The sequence below is a fragment of the Silurus meridionalis genome, chromosome 13, assembly GCF_014805685.1.
Source record: "Silurus meridionalis isolate SWU-2019-XX chromosome 13, ASM1480568v1, whole genome shotgun sequence".
NCBI lineage: Eukaryota > Metazoa > Chordata > Actinopteri > Siluriformes > Siluridae > Silurus > Silurus meridionalis.
The window spans coordinates 6,527,685-6,546,236 of record NC_060896.1 but is presented as its reverse complement, the minus strand read 5'-3'; the positions used below and the strand labels follow the sequence as shown (position 1 = coordinate 6,546,236).

Genomic DNA, 18,552 nt, shown 5'->3' with positions numbered 1-18,552 from the left:
GGAGCGGCGAAACCGCAGGCAGCAGAGGGGAGAAGGGAAAAGAGAGGCATCTGAACTAAACTCCTGGAATAAGTCATCAGAATGTCCGGACGGTCAGTACGAGCGGAAACACGAAGCCGTGCAAAAGATGATATCAAGAAAGTCATGGCGGCCATCGAAAGGGTCCGCAGATGGTAAGTTCAAAGATCTGAAGTTTCTTGCTGTAAAAGGCAACAGCTAAGCTAGTCACGAAAACACCAACTTCAATGTGGCCTGTGGGCGGGGCGAGATATTGAGTGACAGCTGCACGGCCGAGAGGCGACCAATAGACTGCGGAGTTTTGAGCGTTATGCAAAAGAGGGCGTGTCTTGAGATTCTGTCAGGCTGAAGGTGTAGCTCAGCTAAAGGAGAGCAGAGCTAACTGCAGTAGTTTACCTGCCTGTGTGTGTGTGTGTGTGTGTGTGTGTGTGTGTGTGTGTGTGTGTGTGTGTGTGTGTGTGTTTCTAGAAAAGGGTCACCAAGGGAATAGATACAATAGTCATGTACAATGTCATACAGATTTCCAGTGAGTGTTGAGTCTGTCAGTGTGAACATGTCACATGGCTGTATCTTCACCTTTCAAAGATGATAATAAAATATTTTTTACTGCCATTCGCATCCGATTATATGCTGGTACCAAATGTTGTAAAGTGTATAAAGTGGATTATTCTGGACCATTGTCGAATCATGTGCCACAGCACCATCAGACAGAAAGAGCTGAACCAAGTGCAAGAGAACCATCAGAAAAATCTGAACCAAGTGCAACATCACCATTAAACAGAAGGAGCTGAACCAGGTGCAGCAGCACCATCAGAAAGAGATTAACCGGATGCAGCATAAAGATCTGACCCACGTTCAACAGCACCATCAATAGTTGTAAGAAAGAAAGTACAGACTGTAGATCAATATGGTGCATTACTGACTGTCAAATGAGGTGATCACACAAAGCCAAACAGCACCTAGATTAGATTTCTTCAAACCAAGTGAAACAGCACCATCAGACAGAAAGAGCCAAACCAGGTGCAATAGCACCATCAGAAGGTGTAAGACAGAAAATACAGAGACTGGTATGAAGTGGGGCTGTTTTTTTCTAGGCCAGACTGTAGATCCATGTTGTGTACAGTATCACTGAAAGTCCAATGAGGTGATCACACAGAGCTGAACAGCACCTAGGATGTATTCTTCAAGCCACTTTTTGAAAAAAAAAATCCATTTTGTAATTGTATATACTTATATATAATGTAATATATGATGTTTTTTTGTATAGGGAGAAAAAGTGGGTAACTGTGGGGGACACGTCCTTACGGATCTTTAAGTGGGTTCCTGTATCAGAGACAAAACAGGTATGATGTCTTCAATCAGAGAAAAATGTCCTTTAGAGAACTGTGAGCTCATTTACACATTGATAATCTTTCTCTCACTTTGTCTTAGATATTTAAAGCTAAAGGCCCAGGAGGGGCATCAAGGGAACGGAAGGGATTTCCTACAGATGTGGTGCTGGAAAATGCTCGCTCAGTCTTATTGGATTTCCAAGGTAAATAAGCAATACAGAGCTTTATTACTCAAATTGTAAATGCATCAGTTATAAATATGAAGATTCCCGATAAAACGTATTTCACATGGTTATAAAATGTTTATATAATGTTTATTTTAAAAAATGCAAATTGAATTCACTTTCACTTTTTGTCGCACTTCAACCTTGCTCAACAGACGACAATAGCAATCAGAGTTTCTTGTCGGATGCCTATCAGTCGAATAACAAAGTGGACAGCAGCAGTAACTCCAGTCCACAGCATGCCAGTGGGGCAGTGAGCCCCACTCACACGCCCTACTTCCGCACAGAAGACTCGCAGCCACCAACCCTGGGACAGGAGACCATGGAGGGTAAGGTACATTTTTTTTAATTCATCAATAACCATGAGAACACCTGTGCTACAAGATATTGATAATTAGTGGTGCAAAGTTCCAGGAGTTTTCATTAATGGAATCTTTCCATGGGAAATAACAGGCGTTCATATTAATACACTGGAAATGTAAAAAATGATATAATAACACAGATCATTTCTTGAATCCCTGTATTTCGTTCACAGAACCATCAATGACCAACAGTGAAGTCACTGATGAACCACCAACTCTGATAAAAGAGGATTTGCTCCCTTTGTCTGCTCAGGTATCTATAGTGATGGTTTATATATATATATATATATATATATATATATATATATATATATATATATATATATATATATATATATATATACACACACACAGTAGCTGCGAGTGGTTTGAAAGTTTGAAGTGACATTTCAAAACATTTTGTACTAATAAATTACCTAAAAATGTTTGAAAAAATTATTTTATTATTGTATTATTCATTTAAAGTAGTAAATAAAATATTTATGACAAGTAATTCACAATTGTTTTGAGTTTACAGTAAATGTACAATTCCCCTTTCAGAAAAAAGGAGTAAATACACACACACACACACACACACACACACACACACATATATATATATATATATATATATATATATATATATATATATATATATATATACACACACACACTAAAGACACTAAATGTCACAAAAGACATTTTATATGTATCTGGATGAACATTAATCCTACTCTCATATATTGTGTGTTTTGTTTTTTAAAGGAGGATGAAGAAGTAGCAGTTGCTCCACCGTTGAAAAGAGTTTGCACAGAATGAAGGACAAAACAAAACAAAAAAGAAGATGCACCATGATCAACACAGCTCACCTGGACATGTGGGACTGAAATGAGCAGCCATGTTGTGGACTGAGGCATCTGTCAGTTGACTTAGAATTTGATAAGGAAGGAACATCACTTCATAAAAATGATTCCTAAAATTAGCTAGGGATTATTAAAAGGAAAAAAAACCCAGATCTCTAGCAAAACTATAAAAAGGACTGAAAAGGCACAAACTATAAAATGTTTTTCCCCCCAAAGTTTTTACATATTTTTACCATGAAGTGTTTACTTGAAAACAAAGCTCTAAGTATTATATTGTTGTAAATAACTCCGTTTGGGAAGAAACACTATATTAATATAGTGAGTCACGGTATCATGTAGGTACATTTTAGGACTTTTAAGCATCTAATCATTTGTATTTTCATCTTTTTTTTTTTTGTGTAGAATATTTGCTTTAAATTCATTGCATGTGCTATTCTTTATTTAAAGAATCAGTGGTTTAGACATTTTACCAAACAGATGTTTTTTTTCTAAACCGTCTAAATTTATCAATGGTAGATTACAACGAAATCATTTTGGACTCAGCTCAGGAAATGGTCTTTTTTTTTTTGAATCGTAAAAAAACAGAGACTATAGCAAAAATGTATTATATTGTTTTGTGATCTTATTTACATAACCAACCAGCAATTCTGTTTTTTTTTTTTTCTGATTTTCAGATTTGCACTGCGAATATGAAGGTCTTTACATTTACATGCTTTGTTGTAGTCTATGAAGACGCCTTTATGAAAGATAAAAGATTATATGAAAATAAAATGTGAGTGATATGAGCGTTGGAGCAAAATATATAATATGCTTGTTAAATGGCTCAATTAGGATTCTCAACCTAATTTCTATTTGACGGAAAAGTAGAACAACTGTGTAATCATCATAAACAAGATTTTCTTCCTATGTAAGAATGGAAAATCTGTTCACTATAGAAATTACTCTATTCACCTGAACTTTCATTGCTGCTCAAGTAGCACTACCAAGGTTACTTTTTTGTTGTTCAATCAAATTTCTGTACCTGGAAAATGTACAGTTTGCAGTAGTGGTACAATAGCGCCACCGCTTGACCATATTCGTGAATATGTTAGCAACCCTGGTAGTATTCCTGTTAATACTGCAATTATGCATCCATTTTGACTGTGAAAGGTCAAAACCCATTTGAGCATGATCTCGTGCAAGAGCTGTTCTGGAGCTGTTGATATTCTCTGAATTCAGGAATTGCGCCTTTCCGTCCAGATTTGCAGTCTGCTCACTGAATCAGGGATTACATAAAGAACCTGGCGAATGTGTCCACATGACATCCACAACGCTGACATGCTGAACCGATTTCCACAATGACATCTAGATGACTCCTTTCTAGAGAATGTGCATATAAACTAGATTTGATCTGAATGATGCCAAATTAAGTGACAGGTTTGTTTAAATGTATAGTAATCTCTTCAATTTATATGATAGATAGATAGATAGATAGATAGATAGATAGATAGATAGATAGATAGATAGATAGATAATAAATTGTAGATAGATAAATTGAATATAGATGGATAGATAATAGATTGAATATAGATAGATAGATAGATAGATAGATAGATAGATATCTAATAAATTGAATATAGATAGATAAATTGAAGATAGATAGATAGATAGATAGATAGATAGATAGATAGATAGATAGATAGATAGATAGATAGATAGATAGATAGATAGATAGATAGATAGATAGATTGATTTCTGTATTGTCATTGCATAATACAGGTACACATGAATAAAATGCAGTTTAGCATATTGGTCATAAGTAGCTCAATGGTTTATGCTCTGGGTTTTTACTGATCAGAAGGTGATAGGTGAAGGATCTATCAGTGAAAAAGGAAATTTAAAATAAAGCAAGATGCGCATAAGGCACAAAATATGTAGAGATATATAAATACTATAGACAGATACACAATATTTTGCAGACACCTGGTCATAAGTATGGTATGTGCTTTTTGAGCATCGCCTTCCACATTTAGTCCAAATTTACTCTTATAATTCATTCCACCCTTCTGGGAAGATTTTCCACTTCGATTTTTGAGTGTGGAGATGTGTGATCATTCAGACACAAGGGTGTAAAGTCAGGTACTGATGTAGGTGAGGTGAGGAGGCCTGCGGTGCAGTCAGCGTTCTGATTCATCCCAGAGGTGTACAATAGTTTTAGAAGTCAGAGCTCTACAGCAGGAGATCTTCCACTCCAACCCATGCAAAGCATATCTTCGTGGCGTTTGCTTTGTGCACAGGGGCATTGTCATGCTGGAACAGGTTCGAGGCTCATTGTTCAAGTAAGGGGGAAAATTTCATGCCACTGCATCCAAAGTAGCACCCTGTACAATTGTGGGCCTTCAGCTTCAAGAACCACATATTGCTGGGAAAATCAGGTGTTCGCAATATTTCCGTTTATATAGATTCTTATGGGCAAAGTATTCGGACACCTGACTTTCCCAGCCATATGTGGTTCTTTCCCAAAACTGATATCGCAAAGCTGAAGGCACACAATTGTACAGGGTGTTCCAGTATGACAATGCCTCTGAGCACAAACCAAAGTACTATCTATCTATCTATCTATCTATCTATCTATCTGTTTATCTGTCTGTCTATCTATCCATCCGTCCGTCCGTCCGTCCGTCCGTCTATCCATCCATCCATCCATCCATCCATCCATCCATCTATCTATCTATCTATCTATCTATCTATCTATCTATCTATCTATCTATCTATCTATCTATCTATCTATCTATCTATCTTTATTATAGATGGATGGAGTACTTTATTATATTTTATTGTAAATTATATTTCATTTTATTTACTGATCATTAAAGTCTACTCATTAAGTTGAACATGCATCATTTATCGTTCAGGAACCCCTCACTTTCATCCCACTTTTCTAAACTCTTTAGCGTTCGCCGATTCCTGCTTTCATATCATAGGCGTGGCAAGGATTTCAAACTGGGCGTGACTACAATGAGAGTCAGTCAAGCAGACGAATCGAATCCTCCGGTTGGACAGCGGCCCGCTGTTCATGGCCAATCAGTAAGCGCGGTAGGCGGGACGAAACGGACGGATTCCGCGCGTTGCCGGTCGTGGGTTCGGTGACGCTTGGGGCCGTAGGGTACAGTGCTGACCGGTGGAGTTGTATTTCCCGCCATCCTGTTTTTCCTCGATCGGTTTTTTTTGTTGTTGTTGGAACAAATCCACCCTACGACCATCTTGGAAAGGTCAGGAGTGTGTGAGTGAGTGTGTGTTCGGCTTTTTGTTTAGTTTTTCCTGTAAGCGGAAGAGGAGAATAAGAGCCTTCGTCACGCACTGAGCCACCAGGTGCATGCTGGGAGTTTTTCAGAAAGCGCGCCATAGTGATCCGTGTGCCGGCCGCCTCCTCTGCTGTGCCCGGGTTCGAGACTCGGACAAAACCCGTGTCTTTTCCGCTACGGGATTGGGGTCTGAAGTTTATCCGGAACGCTGTCTTTCACCTCTTTTTTCCCCCCACCGTCTCTTAAACGTGTCGGACATCTGACAAGCGATGTCTCAGACGTCTCCGGTAATCCGAAGAGGACCGAGGAGAGGACGCTGCTAATCCCGCGGACTTTATTGTTATTTTAGCCGAAGCTAGGATAAGCTAAGCTAACTCGAGCCTAGCTTTTGATGCTAGGCGTTCGATGTGGAGGAGACGCGCTTTTGTGTCGTTCCGGTCTCCGCTCCCCGGATTACATGCTTCGTACCGACGCCTGATTTGAGCCGAAGTTCTACCCAACGCCGAAGTTTCGTCTGCGGAGAAGGAAAAGGGAAAATAAATAAATAAACGCGCCCCAGTCGTCATGGCGCCGCTGCTGGGCCGGAAGCCGTACCCGCTTTGTAAGCCGCCTGTCGAGCCGCCGGGCCCGGGGGAGCAGCGCTACATCATCCCGCACACCAAAGAGGCCTTTTCCAACAAAGAGTATCCTTTCATATCTAGCTAATCATCTTTACACCAGTCAACAATGTGCTTCCCTGCTCCAACCTACATTACACTCCTTTCTAATCTAAATAATGAGTTTATAGTCATTTATCCAGGTTTTGGAAGCTGCTCTCCTGACCTAACCCTGTGGAAGAAACCAGTGTTTACAGTATTTTATGCCTGTGTGAACTCTCTTAAGAACCTGCACTCTTATGATCGTCTTGTCCCCGGATTAGCCTGGGCTAGTTCTCTGTGATAGCATGTGACTGAAGTTGGAAGCATGGCTTTGTCTGCTGTAATGAGATGCTGGTTGTAATTGATACCAGACAAACAAATGGACTTCTGAATGTCTTTTAGGATGCTTCTTAAATAAATATAAAGTTAAACAAGCGATGCAGGGATGCTTTGGGGTTTTTAGATCTGGGATATGGAGTGAAAGCTGATGAGGGGAATGCTCTTTGTACACAATGTGATTGTAGATGTACACACAGGTGAAGGATTCTCAATCGTATAATTATGATCCCTTGGGATTTGTGCCAGAGCTGTTGTGGAGATATAATGTGTATTCAGGAATGGTGCCTTTCCATCCATTCCCAAAATGACGGGGAAGAGATTTAGAGTGGATACTTATTATTTATGAAGTGTTTACGTCACGATCTGAATGATGTCGTATGGCGGAACAGGTTTGTGTAAATGGATGGTAATCTTTAGTCTGTTTATATTGGGCGATTTGTATAGATAGATTGATAGATATAATTGTATTGTCATTGCATAGTACAGGTACACAAATAAGTTTACCATCTACCAGAAGGGCATCTAGTAGCATTGTGTGAACTGACAATTGTCAATTGCACTAAGAATTAATCTATAGATATAAATGATGTGTTTGGGAAGAAAAGGAAGAACATGCTGATTGTTATACTGTTTCAGAGTGTTTGTGCATTTGGATTTTTGTGCAGTAAGGGGATCACACACAGTCTGTTTATTTTCCTCTTTATATTCTTGTTGCTTGACCTTAAGGTGGTAGTTTTTGTACAGTAAACACTATGGATTGCTGGTGTTTAGTATAAACACTGATTGAAGGCTGCACCTGTCAAACCACTTCTTAATGATCTGCTTCTAAACTTCTTTTTTTACTTCTTGGATGTGCTCGGGATTCCCCCGTCTTATTCACGTTGTCTCGCATCAAATGGCGCTCGAGATGCTTGTGTGCTCTGTATGACTTGTGATCAGGCTTTGAAAAAATGAAAGTAGACGATTAAAGTTGTATATGGTTCGTTCTTTTTTTCTTCTTCTTTTTTTCTTCTTCTCGCAGCGCCAGTTTACTTTCAGTTTTGCTCTACACAGTTTCTGAACCTGCTATCTGGCGTCTTGCATTCTCACAACGCATGCACACGGTTTCTCTCAGACGTATAAAGTCGGCTGATCTGGTTGCTTGGAGGACCAAACACGTGAGATCACGTATGACGAAAGGACGCTTGAATTGTTGCACCACTAAGTTGCTGCTTGTCAGATTTATGTGAAAGCGAGTTTCAGCATTGTGAACATATCCGTCTTAGAGCTGTGACTGATGTCAGATCTTTTAATAATTCAGCTACTCTGCGATGTTAATTATGAACAAAGCCTTTTGTTCTCACAGACTGCAGGCTTCCACGTAAGCAAAACTTGACATCACCTGCCCCTTTTTTTTTTTTGCAAGCTTTTTTTAGAAATTTGGTGTTTCTTGCCTTTTGGTTTCTTTAACTGTCTGTTCAGAGAGTATGAGGCTCGAATGCAGAAATACAGTGAACGGATCTGGACGTGCAAAAGCACTGGCAGCAGCCAGCTCACACACCTGGAGGCCTGGGAGGAAGAGCAGGAGGTCACTGAGCTGTGAGTAGCAAAGCAATGATGGAATGAGAGACACTTTTATCTGTCAATCAAGGGCATCGGTTATATTTTGCCTCCTGACTATTTGCATTAAAACATCAGTGTAGTTAAAAACTGAGAAATAGATATGGTACCAGTTAGTCTATCGAGAATCAAGGAGATGTCAATTTGAGCTCTTTCTCTATTTATCTGTTCAGACAGCACTTTCCATGATCTTAACATAGGCATCATTTTTGCGTAACAAAAACCCATCCCTTCCTCATAGTGCACGATAGCTGCTTACTCATACACTCATCGAGTTGCATAAACACTGAAGACTAGAGCTCATGGCGCCCTTTGTGTGTCTTCCAGTTTTAAGACTAGCATGTTTTTCCCACATAGCGCCCTCTGGTGGGGTGAAGATCACAGCGCTCATCTTTTCTATTGATTTTAATTTAATCAATACAAACAAAAGCATTGCTTGCTTCATTCTCTAATCCAAGTTTTGCTGAAAATCTAATCACGTTCTGTCTAATTTATATGGGTGAACTTTATTTGCATTGTGGGTGCATGTTTATTTCTCACTCTCCGGCGTTTGTACTGTTTGAATGATTTATAATCACTCTCCAGGTGTCACACTAATGAGGATGGGTTCCTCTTTTGGGTCAGTGTGCAAAACACTATAGAAATAAATGTGAATTATATATTTGGATCTTAAAAGCTTTGTTCGTGGTCTTGTGCTTTTCCAGGCTGCAGGAGGAATACCCAGTGTGGTTTGAGAAGCCAGTTTTGGAAATTGTACACCATAACACAGTGTCTCTGGACAAACTGGTGGATCTGGCCTGGTTGGAGATTCTCACTAAATACGCTGTAGATGAGGAGTGTGACTTCCTGGTAGGTTTTTCACAGAACATAATCCTGTAATTAGTTTGTAACTTCGCCACTTTTTGTTAATCTTTTATATTTTACACCTTCAGGTTGGGAAGGATAAAAGTTTGCGAGTGAAAGTGGTGAAAATTCATCCTTTGGAAAACGCTCAAGAGGACCAGGCTCCGAAAAAGATAGAGGGAGCGTGCGACTCTCCCTCCAGTGACAAGGAGAACGCCAGCCAGGAAAACCAAAAGAAGGAGCAGCCAAAAGAAGAGGAGAACAACAGAAGAGAGAGCCTTTGTAAGCACCTTTTAATTGAATAACTATTTATTTTTTTAAACAGTAATTTTGTATAAAGATGCATTTTTTTTTGTGTTTGTAGGTGATCGGGCACGTCGCTCCCCTAGAAAACTCCCCACCACTATGAAAGAGGAGAAGAAGAAATGGGTCATGCCCAAATTTCTGCCCCATAAATATGACGTGAAGCTCTTGGATGAGGACAAAATTATCAGTGACGTCCCTGCTGACAGTCTCTTCAGAACGGAAAGACCTCCCAACAAAGAGATCATGCGCTACTTCATCAGACACTATGCTCTCAGGCTTGGCATGGGAGAGAGCGCCCCCTGGGTGGTGGAGGACGAACTGGTCAAAAAGTTTAACCTACCCAGCAAATTCAGCGACTTTCTCTTAGACCCACACAAGGTGGCGTAAAGTGTTATAGGCTGGAGATTAGGGGTTAGGGGTAGTTCAGTTGCTATCGGGTCTGCAATTATTAGCTAATAACAATGATGTATTAATTATTTACTTATATATTTTTATGTAATTTAGTTTCTTGCAGAAAATCCCTCATCCAAGAGAAAGAGTCTCACCTCACCGGAAGGAAAACCCAGCAAGAAGCTGAAGCTTCAGGGGTCAGAGTCGGGCGTGGACGCCAACGGAGTGAATGAAAAAGGAGAGAAGGAGAAAAAGCGAAAGAAAAAACAAGACTCCCATAACATGCCCCTGAGCCCAACTCTCTGGGCAAACATGCAGGTATGCTTTTTATGAATGCCACTTGTGTTTATGATGCTGAGATGCTGAAGAATTATAGATGAGTGGGGGGAAAACGGAAGGAAAAAACAATGGAACAAAACCTGAGATTTCAGGATTTAGTACAATATTCAAAGTGGCTTTCAATTTAGCACTGCACCCTATTACATATTGGAAATTAGTATTATTTTTCCTACAGCCTTTACTGTATATGGAGAACCTACAATTAACAACTTTCATTAAGGAGTTGAATTATAAAACACATCTGACCTCCCGCAAGGAATTATTTTATTTTTGTAAAAAATTTTTTTTTTTATTGTTCTCCCTGTATTTAATTTTTAATTCATTTTACTGTGTATTTTCAGCTGAAGAACCTGAATGGCTCTCCACTGAAGGTTAAGAATTCGGGCACACCCAAGAAATCGGAAAACAAAAAACCTAATGACGCCAAGAGGAATCACAAGAGCAGCGGAACCAAAACCCCCAACAGCCAGAAAGCCTCAAAGAAAGATGACAAGAGCTCCAAGAAGCCCAGAATGAAGCAGATGACCCTTCTAGATTTAGCGAAGAGTCCCACTGCTGCAGGCAGTCCTAAAAAGAGGGCGCGGAGTACCGGGCCCGGCACTCCAAAGCTGGGAAAACCCCTGCCTCCGATGGCTCTGCATCTGCTGCGCTTTTATAAGGAGAACAAGGGCAAAGAGGACAAGAAGAGCACTCTTTCGTCGTTGGTGAGCAGGGCAGCGAAGACCTTGTCGGCGGAGGACCGCGGGCGCCTCCCAGACGAGCTGAAGGAGATGGTTCAGAAGCGCTGGGAGCGGCTGGAGGAGAAGCGGCGCTGGACCCTCATGAGCGAAGAAGAGAAGCAGGAAGCGATGCGTAAAAAGCGAGAGGAGTTGAAGGAGAAGCTACGTGAAAAGGCGAAGGAGCGGCGCGAGAAGGAACTGCAGCTGAAGCGTGAACAGCAGCGACGCTTCGAGGACCAAGAGCTCACAGGCAAGAGCTTGCCCACGTTCCGGCTGGTGGACATGCCCGAAGGCCTCCCAAATGCTCTCTTTGGCGATATAGCCATGGTTGCAGACTTCCTCAGCTGCTACTCTGATCTCCTGCTGCCTGACAAGCAGTACCCAATCACGGCACAGTCACTCATGGAGGCCCTGGCAGGTGACAAGGCAGGCTTTCTCTACCTGAATCGTGTACTGGTGGTGATGCTGCAGACATTATTGCAGGACGAGTTGGCTGAGGCCTACAGTGAACTTGACATGGCTCTTTCTGAAATCCCACTAACGATGCACTCCGCCTCCGAGCTAGCACGCCTCTGCCTGCGCCCAACTGACGTGCAAGGCGGCGAGAGCGCCCGTGACTCCGACGACTGGCACAGCGGGGGCTGCTATGACGACGTCTTGAGCAGCGAGCTAGTGGAACGGCTCGAGACAACCGAAGTGTTCGAGCTCGCGCCGGCCGAGAAGGTCAGTCTCCTGGTGGCTCTGTGTCATCGCATCCTTATGACTTACTCCGTAGAGGACCACGTGGAATCAGCACATCAGCGCTCTTCTGAGCTCTGGAAGGAACGCATCGCCACCCTCAAGGAGGCCAACGTGCGCAGAAAAGCCGAGAAGCAAAAGCGGAAGGAGCAGATGGAGTCAAAGACACAGGACGTGGCTGTAAAAAAAGAGAAGAAGAAGGAGACTAATGGCAAGGAGGATGTGCCCAAAGTCACGGCTGAGCCGGAAGACATGATCAGCACAGTGAAAAGCCGTAGGCTGATGGCCATTCAGGCCAAAAAGGAGAAGGAGGAGCTTGAACGCCAGAACAAAGGTGAGAATAGGATTTGCTTGTGTATATATAGATATGTGAAGAAGGTAATGTATTGGTTATAAGTCAAACAACAAACTTGCGTTTGCACAATTTGTGTGTTTTGTGTGTAAATTTCGTTGCTTTGTTGTGCGTGAAAACACATTTATTCAAAGCAACAGGACGAAAGTCTCAGAATATTTAATCAAATGTTGAAAGGGGGCAGAATGTGCATGGATTGTGATCTCTTTGAGAAAAATCACGTAGTTCAATCGTAGCCACCGTGTTCACTGTGCCGTGTCTGTATACAGAACGCATGGAGAAAGAAGCCGAGGAGGAGCGGATCAGGAAACAGAGGGCTGCGGTCGAGCGTGCATTCCACGAGGGCATCACCAAAGCCAAGCTGGTGATGAGGAGAATGCCGCTCGGCACTGACCGCAACCACAACCGGTACACACAGGCACACACTCCTCATTTCATTCATAACACCAAAAGCATCCCTATACACTGAGACATGGCTTAATGCTCACACCTATAGGTACCTGAGACCTGGTGGACACATGAATAGTAATTGTTAGTTTAAATGTTTAATCAGTAGTGTTGCATGATTTTATTGGCAGATACATGTGATTAGTCTGAATTCGAAAAACGTGAATTTTTTTTTCCTCTTACTCATGCTCCGTTTGAGACATCGTTAATATAAAGTCTTTCAACATCATCCGTCCCAAGTAAAGCTATGAGCTTATAACCTGAATGGGTGTTTTCTGCTTTCGACACTAGAAGTAACTCGGCTATGATTGTTTTGCTTTTGTTCTTTTTTTTTTTTTTTCGTGTAGGTATTGGCTGTTTTCTGACGTCGTTCCTGGGCTTTACATAGAAAAAGGCTGGGTACACGAGAGCATCGATTACAACTTCACTCTTCCACCTGAGCAGACACAGGCAGAAGAGGAGGAGGAGGACGAGGAGACAGAGGGTATGGATGCTATATTCTAAGAAGATTCTAAGAAATGTAAAAACTGGTATTCTTTGTGCTATGATTCCATGTAGGAACATAATCAGGTTTGTGTTGGCAATACTGTTTACGTGTAATACTTTATAATACTAATATTTATGCTTATTGTAGTCAAACTAACTTAATCTTATCATATTATTACTATTTTTTTTTTTATCTTTTTTTTTTCTACATGTGGAAAAAGATGAGGCAAGTATAGCCAGTGCTACTAATGAGAATGGCCAGCAGGGGGCTTCAGTGGCGGAGACTTGCATAGAGACGACGGTGCCCAAACTGGGTCAAAACCTCTGGTAAATAATCATAAAAGTGTTGATTTAAGTGAAAAGAATTTGCATTTTGTTTTATTGAATTTCTGCCAGCATTTACAACGAACAAAGTGGTATGAAGCTCTGCCTCTATGCAGATGTTGATAATGTGTTTAGGAAATGGATGTTTTTTAAGCATCATGGTTTATGGAAAGTCTTTTGTGTTTTCATTAATTAAATAATAAAACATTTTGCTCAGGTTTGTGTGCGACAGTCAGAAAGATCTGGATGAGCTTATAGAAGGCCTTCACTCACAAGGTGTGCGAGAGAGCGAACTGAAAATGCAACTAGAACTCAAGTGAGTGTGTGCGCTATTTTAATAATATATGATTATATATATAAAATGCTACACAATGATACACACACGCATATATATATATATATATATATATATATATATATATATATATATATATATATATATATATATATATATATATATATATATATATGTTTAAAAATGTTTTATTTTAAAGGTACCAGGATATCCTACACGCCATAAACCTGAGCCGGAAGACCAACACTGGTTTGCGCACCTGTGACGGTTACCAAGAGCTCCTCAAATACCTGTGCAGTGACATCATCGAAGTGTCTTCACGCCTGGAGAAGGGAGGTCTTGGCTTAATGGAAGACAATGTCAAGTTTGAGGAACAGGTAAGAGACTTGGGGGGTATTGATTATTTTAGTAATTGAGTATTCTACAGTTTATTTTCTCCTCGCCCCTTGCTTTCCCCCCCTCTCCGTTCCTCCTTTTTTTTTTTTTTTGGAGCGTCTTCTGTGTTCAATGGACTAAACAAAATTTTTGTAATCGAATTACTCGAGGAGTCGTTACAGCTCCAGTGTCAAGTGCTTGTTTCTAAAAGGTGCCAGTAGATTTGGTGTCTCCTGGAATCCTTTTATAGTTATGTTGTAAGTCACCAAAATAAAATAAGGGTCTGATTTTAGTCATATTTATAATATTTAATGTTGTGAATATATCTTAACCCTTAATTACTTTGAACCTAAATAAAACACATTTTGTTAAAAATTAATCGTAATAACTGATTTATTTATTTTTTCCCTGAAGGTTCGGCAACTAGAAAATCTGAAGGACTTTGGTGAGTGTGTGATAACGTTGCAGGAGTGCGTGGTTAAGAAGTTTCTGCAGGGCTTCATGGCTCCCAAACAGAAGAAAAAGAAGAAACAGACAGGGGAAGAGAGTGGAAAGACTGAGGAAGTGGATGAGGAGAAGAAACTGGCTGAGGAGGCTAGGGTGAGTGTGTGTGTGTGTGTGTGTGTGTGTGTGTGTGTGTGTGAGAGAGATAATTTGTGAGAACAGTTTTTTCTCTACACCTCTCTAATGGTTGATCCACATCCTGTGTTTTATAGAATTTGGCTTTGTTTTCTGTCTGCAGGTGGCAACTGCCGTGGAGAAGTGGAAGTCTGCCATACGTGAGGCTCAGACCTTCTCACGCATGCATGTGCTCCTTGGAATGCTCGACGCATGCATCAAGTGGGACATGTCTGCAGAGAACGCTCGCTGCAAAGTGTGCCGTAAAAAAGGTAATGCGCAGCAGGGTTAAGCCGTATCAGTTATGGCCAGGGTTTCTAAAGAATTCAGAAAGCACATTACTCATTCTACACTGTTAGAATATTTGAGGACTTTGTCAACAATGTCTACTGAATATTTTTTCCATACAAAATCCGGAACACATCTAAAATTTTCTTTTAACAAGCGTTTAGTAGATACAACGACAAAATATGCTTGACTTTGGTTCTTAAACATTTCCACGATTTATTTTCCCAGTAGGAGAGGACGATAAATTAATCCTGTGTGATGAGTGCAACAAAGCTTTCCACCTTTTCTGCCTGAGGCCAGCACTTTACCGCATACCTGAAGGGGAGTGGTTGTGCCCGGCCTGCCAACCAACCATTGCTCGCCGCTGCTCACGTGGAAGGTGAGGGAAAGAAATGTGTCTGAGAATGTACAGTCATGTATTCACAGCCTGTAATCTCTCGTGTCGGAAAATATGCACATCTGCATGCTCTCAGGTATTCTTCATATACAAGAGCACACCCTAATTCTCCCCTCATGTGTGTGTGCAGAAACTATAATGAAGATACAGACGAAGAAGAGGATGAAGATGATGAGGAGGAAGAGGAGTCGGAGGAGGATGAATCTGAGGATGAGGAGCAAAGGGATACAGGGCATAGCTGTGAGTGGTTTATTTTATTTATTTATTTTCTTATTGCATTTCAGGTTTCCTAAAGCTGTTCATTGGTGCAGGTGTAATTAACTTGCTTTTTAATTTCTCTCCGATTGAACAGTGAGGCCGAGGAAGAAGATGAAATCGTGCTTGAGGCCCAAAGTCCAGAGCAAATCATCATCCAAGAAGCATTCACCACCAAGTGCCAAAACAGCATCAAAATCTAAAAGTGCAGCTAAATCACGGCCAAGCAACCCTGCAGACATTGATGAATTGGTAAGGAGGTTGCTTTGTATGTTAAACAAGTAAATGCATGTACACACACACACACACACACACACACACACACACACAACTGTCTAGAAATCATCTTTCAGCTGCTCCCATTAGGGGTTGCCACTCTCCTTCACTTCTCCTTCCTTGACTATAGTTCATTTTCATTATACATGCTTTCCGCAGGCTCTTAAAGTCGAAAAAATAAAAGTCTGAAATATGAAAAGCAAAGATTTAGGCCTTAAAAATTGTTAAATCTTAAATAAATGTAAACAGGTCTTAATCTTCTGGTGTCTATATATAACCCTACCTCTACTGCTCATTGAAATGCTCTTTTGAGCACCGTAAAAAGTTTTTGCTTGTTTCCATGGTGCTGTAGATCTTTCTTTTGCTAGTCCAAATATAATTCCATGTCTCGTGACTACAAATGAGTGCACCATGCAACAGCCAATCAGATTTCTGCTATGAACTCAAATCTCTCTTGGTTTGTACCACAGATGTAAAATGGATTTAATTGTATTTTTTTTTTTTCTTTCTTCAGAGGTGAAATTTTAGTGATAGTAATAAAGTACTTAAATTACTTAATTTAGGGCTTGGTTGAGGCCAGTTTTTGATGTCGTGATAAAGGTCTTAAATTGAATTCTTTATTGTCTTAAAAGGGTCTTAAATCTGATTTGGTGAAAACCTGCCAAAACCCTGTTATGTTTGTGTGCTATTGCTGTTGCTTCATGTTTGAAATGTGTTCTGATGTCTGCAGGTACGTCAGAGCTCCAGAACAGGGGGAAACAAGCAAGTGCATGAGCTCGAGAAGTGTGAAGAGATCCTCCAAAAATTGAATAAATTTCGTTATAGCTGGCCCTTCAGGTAAACACACACACACACACACACACACACACAGACACATACACACTAGTCAGCAAAAGACAACCTTGTGGCGACCTTTCTCCAGTGGAAATGATAAATACGATTGTACAGTTATTTAGATTTATTTGCAACACATTGTTTTAGATATTTATTCTGAACATGTGGACATTTGAATATAAAAATTTGCTAACCTTCACACACAGAATGCATAAGCAGGGCTGCATCTCCCTAACTTGGTTCTCCTTACCCATTCAGAGAGCCGGTATCAGCAGAAGAAGCAGAAGACTACCAAGACATCATCAGCACTCCCATGGACTTCAGCACTATGCAGAGCAAGTTCAAGTCGTCGCAGTACCGCGGCCCACAAGACTTCGTTGAGGACATGAAGCTTGTGTTCAGCAACGCTGAGGAATACAACCAGCCTGGTAACAGCGTCCTGCAGTGCATGAACCGCACCGAGCAAACGTTCACCGAGCTGCTCCACAAGATCCTACCCGGGGTCACCTACCTGCGACGAAAAGCACGCAAACGCAATGCTCCCCAACATGACGACAACGATGACGATGACGACGACGATGAGGAAGATGAGAAGAGAGGGAGAAAGATCCAGAACGGCAAACAGGAAAGTTCGGCCTCTAAAGGTCGGGAAAAGAGCAGGTCCACAAGACACAGCGGCAGACAGCGCAGGCAGGAGGAGAGTGAAAGCGAAGACGAGGATGAAGAGGACAGGGTAACGCGGAGGAGCAAACGGACAGCAGCTTCGTCTGGCCGCAAGGACTACCGGGAACAGGACAGCGACAGTGAGCGAGAGAACAGGAGAACTGGCATGAGGAAGTCAGGGAGGAGAGCTGGCGACGAAGCCGAGGCGAGCAGCGACGACGAATCAATCGGTCACCGACATTCCAAAAGGCAAAAACGCTCACTATAAATCCGGGATGCTCTTTTATGTTTTCTGTTTTGTTTTGTTAAAATGGATTCCTATCCTTCCTTATTCTTCTACCTCCCTCGATTCCAAAAGGCAAAGTGGACCCACTCTCTCAGAAACTTCTCAAACTGCCCCAAGATTTATTTTTTTCCCCCCAGTTTATTAGAGTCGACGCTTTATGTTCATATTGATACAAAAGAAACTGATTTATATTTGTAACTTGTTTATTACTGGTGGTGACTCTTTTTTCTCACCCAGGAAATTTATGATCTCTGATCAGATGATCTCTGTGAGCTCTTAAAAGGCGATTTTCATTTAAATTTGGGCCATAAGCCACTTTTCTTCCTATATATATATATATATATATATATATATATATATATATATATATATATATATATATATATATATATATATATATATATATATATATATATATATATATAAAAAGGATTGTCATTGGGGTAACTTGACATTTGCCCATGTCTCATTTTGATGATGTCAGTATATCAGACAGGGCTGCTGATTAGAGAGTTGCAGAAGAACCAAGAGGGTCTGTGACTGAATATTAAAGTGTCCTAGATTGGGTTTTTTTGTTGTTTTTGTTTTTTGTTATTTTCTTTTGTTTTTAAGAAAATAAATAAATAATGCACTAGAATTGGAACTCCAGCTGTGCTTGTGGTGTACCGATACTACACACTAGTT

The 18,552-nt window shown here is 40.8% G+C and overlaps 2 protein-coding genes across 3 annotated transcripts; both read left to right on the top strand.

Annotated features, from left to right (window-relative positions):
- Positions 1 to 2,737, top strand: bcl7bb (BAF chromatin remodeling complex subunit BCL7B b). The gene is made up of 6 exons (XM_046864569.1): positions 1 to 173; positions 1,286 to 1,361; positions 1,450 to 1,552; positions 1,729 to 1,902; positions 2,109 to 2,188; positions 2,680 to 2,737. Exons 1-6 carry the CDS (start codon positions 82 to 84, stop codon positions 2,731 to 2,733), a joined length of 579 nt encoding a protein of 192 aa, XP_046720525.1. The 5' UTR covers positions 1 to 81; the 3' UTR covers positions 2,734 to 2,737.
- A 2,904-nt stretch (positions 2,738 to 5,641) lies between these two features.
- baz1b (bromodomain adjacent to zinc finger domain, 1B) lies at positions 5,642 to 18,228 on the top strand. Of its 2 annotated transcripts, none has more exons than XM_046864455.1 (19): positions 5,642 to 6,744; positions 8,500 to 8,616; positions 9,342 to 9,486; positions 9,570 to 9,762; positions 9,845 to 10,164; positions 10,291 to 10,494; positions 10,857 to 12,306; positions 12,594 to 12,732; positions 13,119 to 13,255; positions 13,479 to 13,584; positions 13,799 to 13,897; positions 14,076 to 14,253; positions 14,666 to 14,851; positions 14,994 to 15,141; positions 15,389 to 15,536; positions 15,685 to 15,794; positions 15,907 to 16,061; positions 16,816 to 16,922; positions 17,178 to 18,228. In XM_046864455.1, the coding sequence occupies exons 1-19, from the start codon at positions 6,626 to 6,628 to the stop codon at positions 17,848 to 17,850; spliced, it is 4,734 nt and encodes a 1,577-aa protein (XP_046720411.1). In that variant the 5' UTR covers positions 5,642 to 6,625; the 3' UTR covers positions 17,851 to 18,228. The 2 variants fall into 2 exon arrangements, with proteins under 2 accessions (XP_046720411.1, XP_046720410.1); XM_046864454.1 differs by having other exon boundaries at positions 15,386 to 15,536.
- The last annotated feature ends 324 nt before the right edge of the window (positions 18,229 to 18,552 follow it).

Bases quoted from the DNA above. Each gene is read 5' to 3' on its own strand.
- baz1b (XM_046864454.1), top strand. From the start codon at position 6,626: ATGGCGCCGCTGCTGGGCCGGAAGCCGTACCCGCTTTGTAAGCCGCCT. The intron at 10,165-10,290 runs GTGGCGTAAAGT...TATGTAATTTAG, and splicing joins TTCTCTTAGACCCACACAAG to TTTCTTGCAGAAAATCCCTC. The intron at 13,585-13,798 runs GTAAATAATCAT...CATTTTGCTCAG, and splicing joins AAACTGGGTCAAAACCTCTG to GTTTGTGTGCGACAGTCAGA.
- bcl7bb (XM_046864569.1), top strand. From the start codon at position 82: ATGTCCGGACGGTCAGTACGAGCGGAAACACGAAGCCGTGCAAAAGAT. The intron at 1,903-2,108 runs GTAAGGTACATT...TTTCGTTCACAG, and splicing joins GGGACAGGAGACCATGGAGG to AACCATCAATGACCAACAGT. The intron at 2,189-2,679 runs GTATCTATAGTG...TGTTTTTTAAAG, and splicing joins TGCTCCCTTTGTCTGCTCAG to GAGGATGAAGAAGTAGCAGT.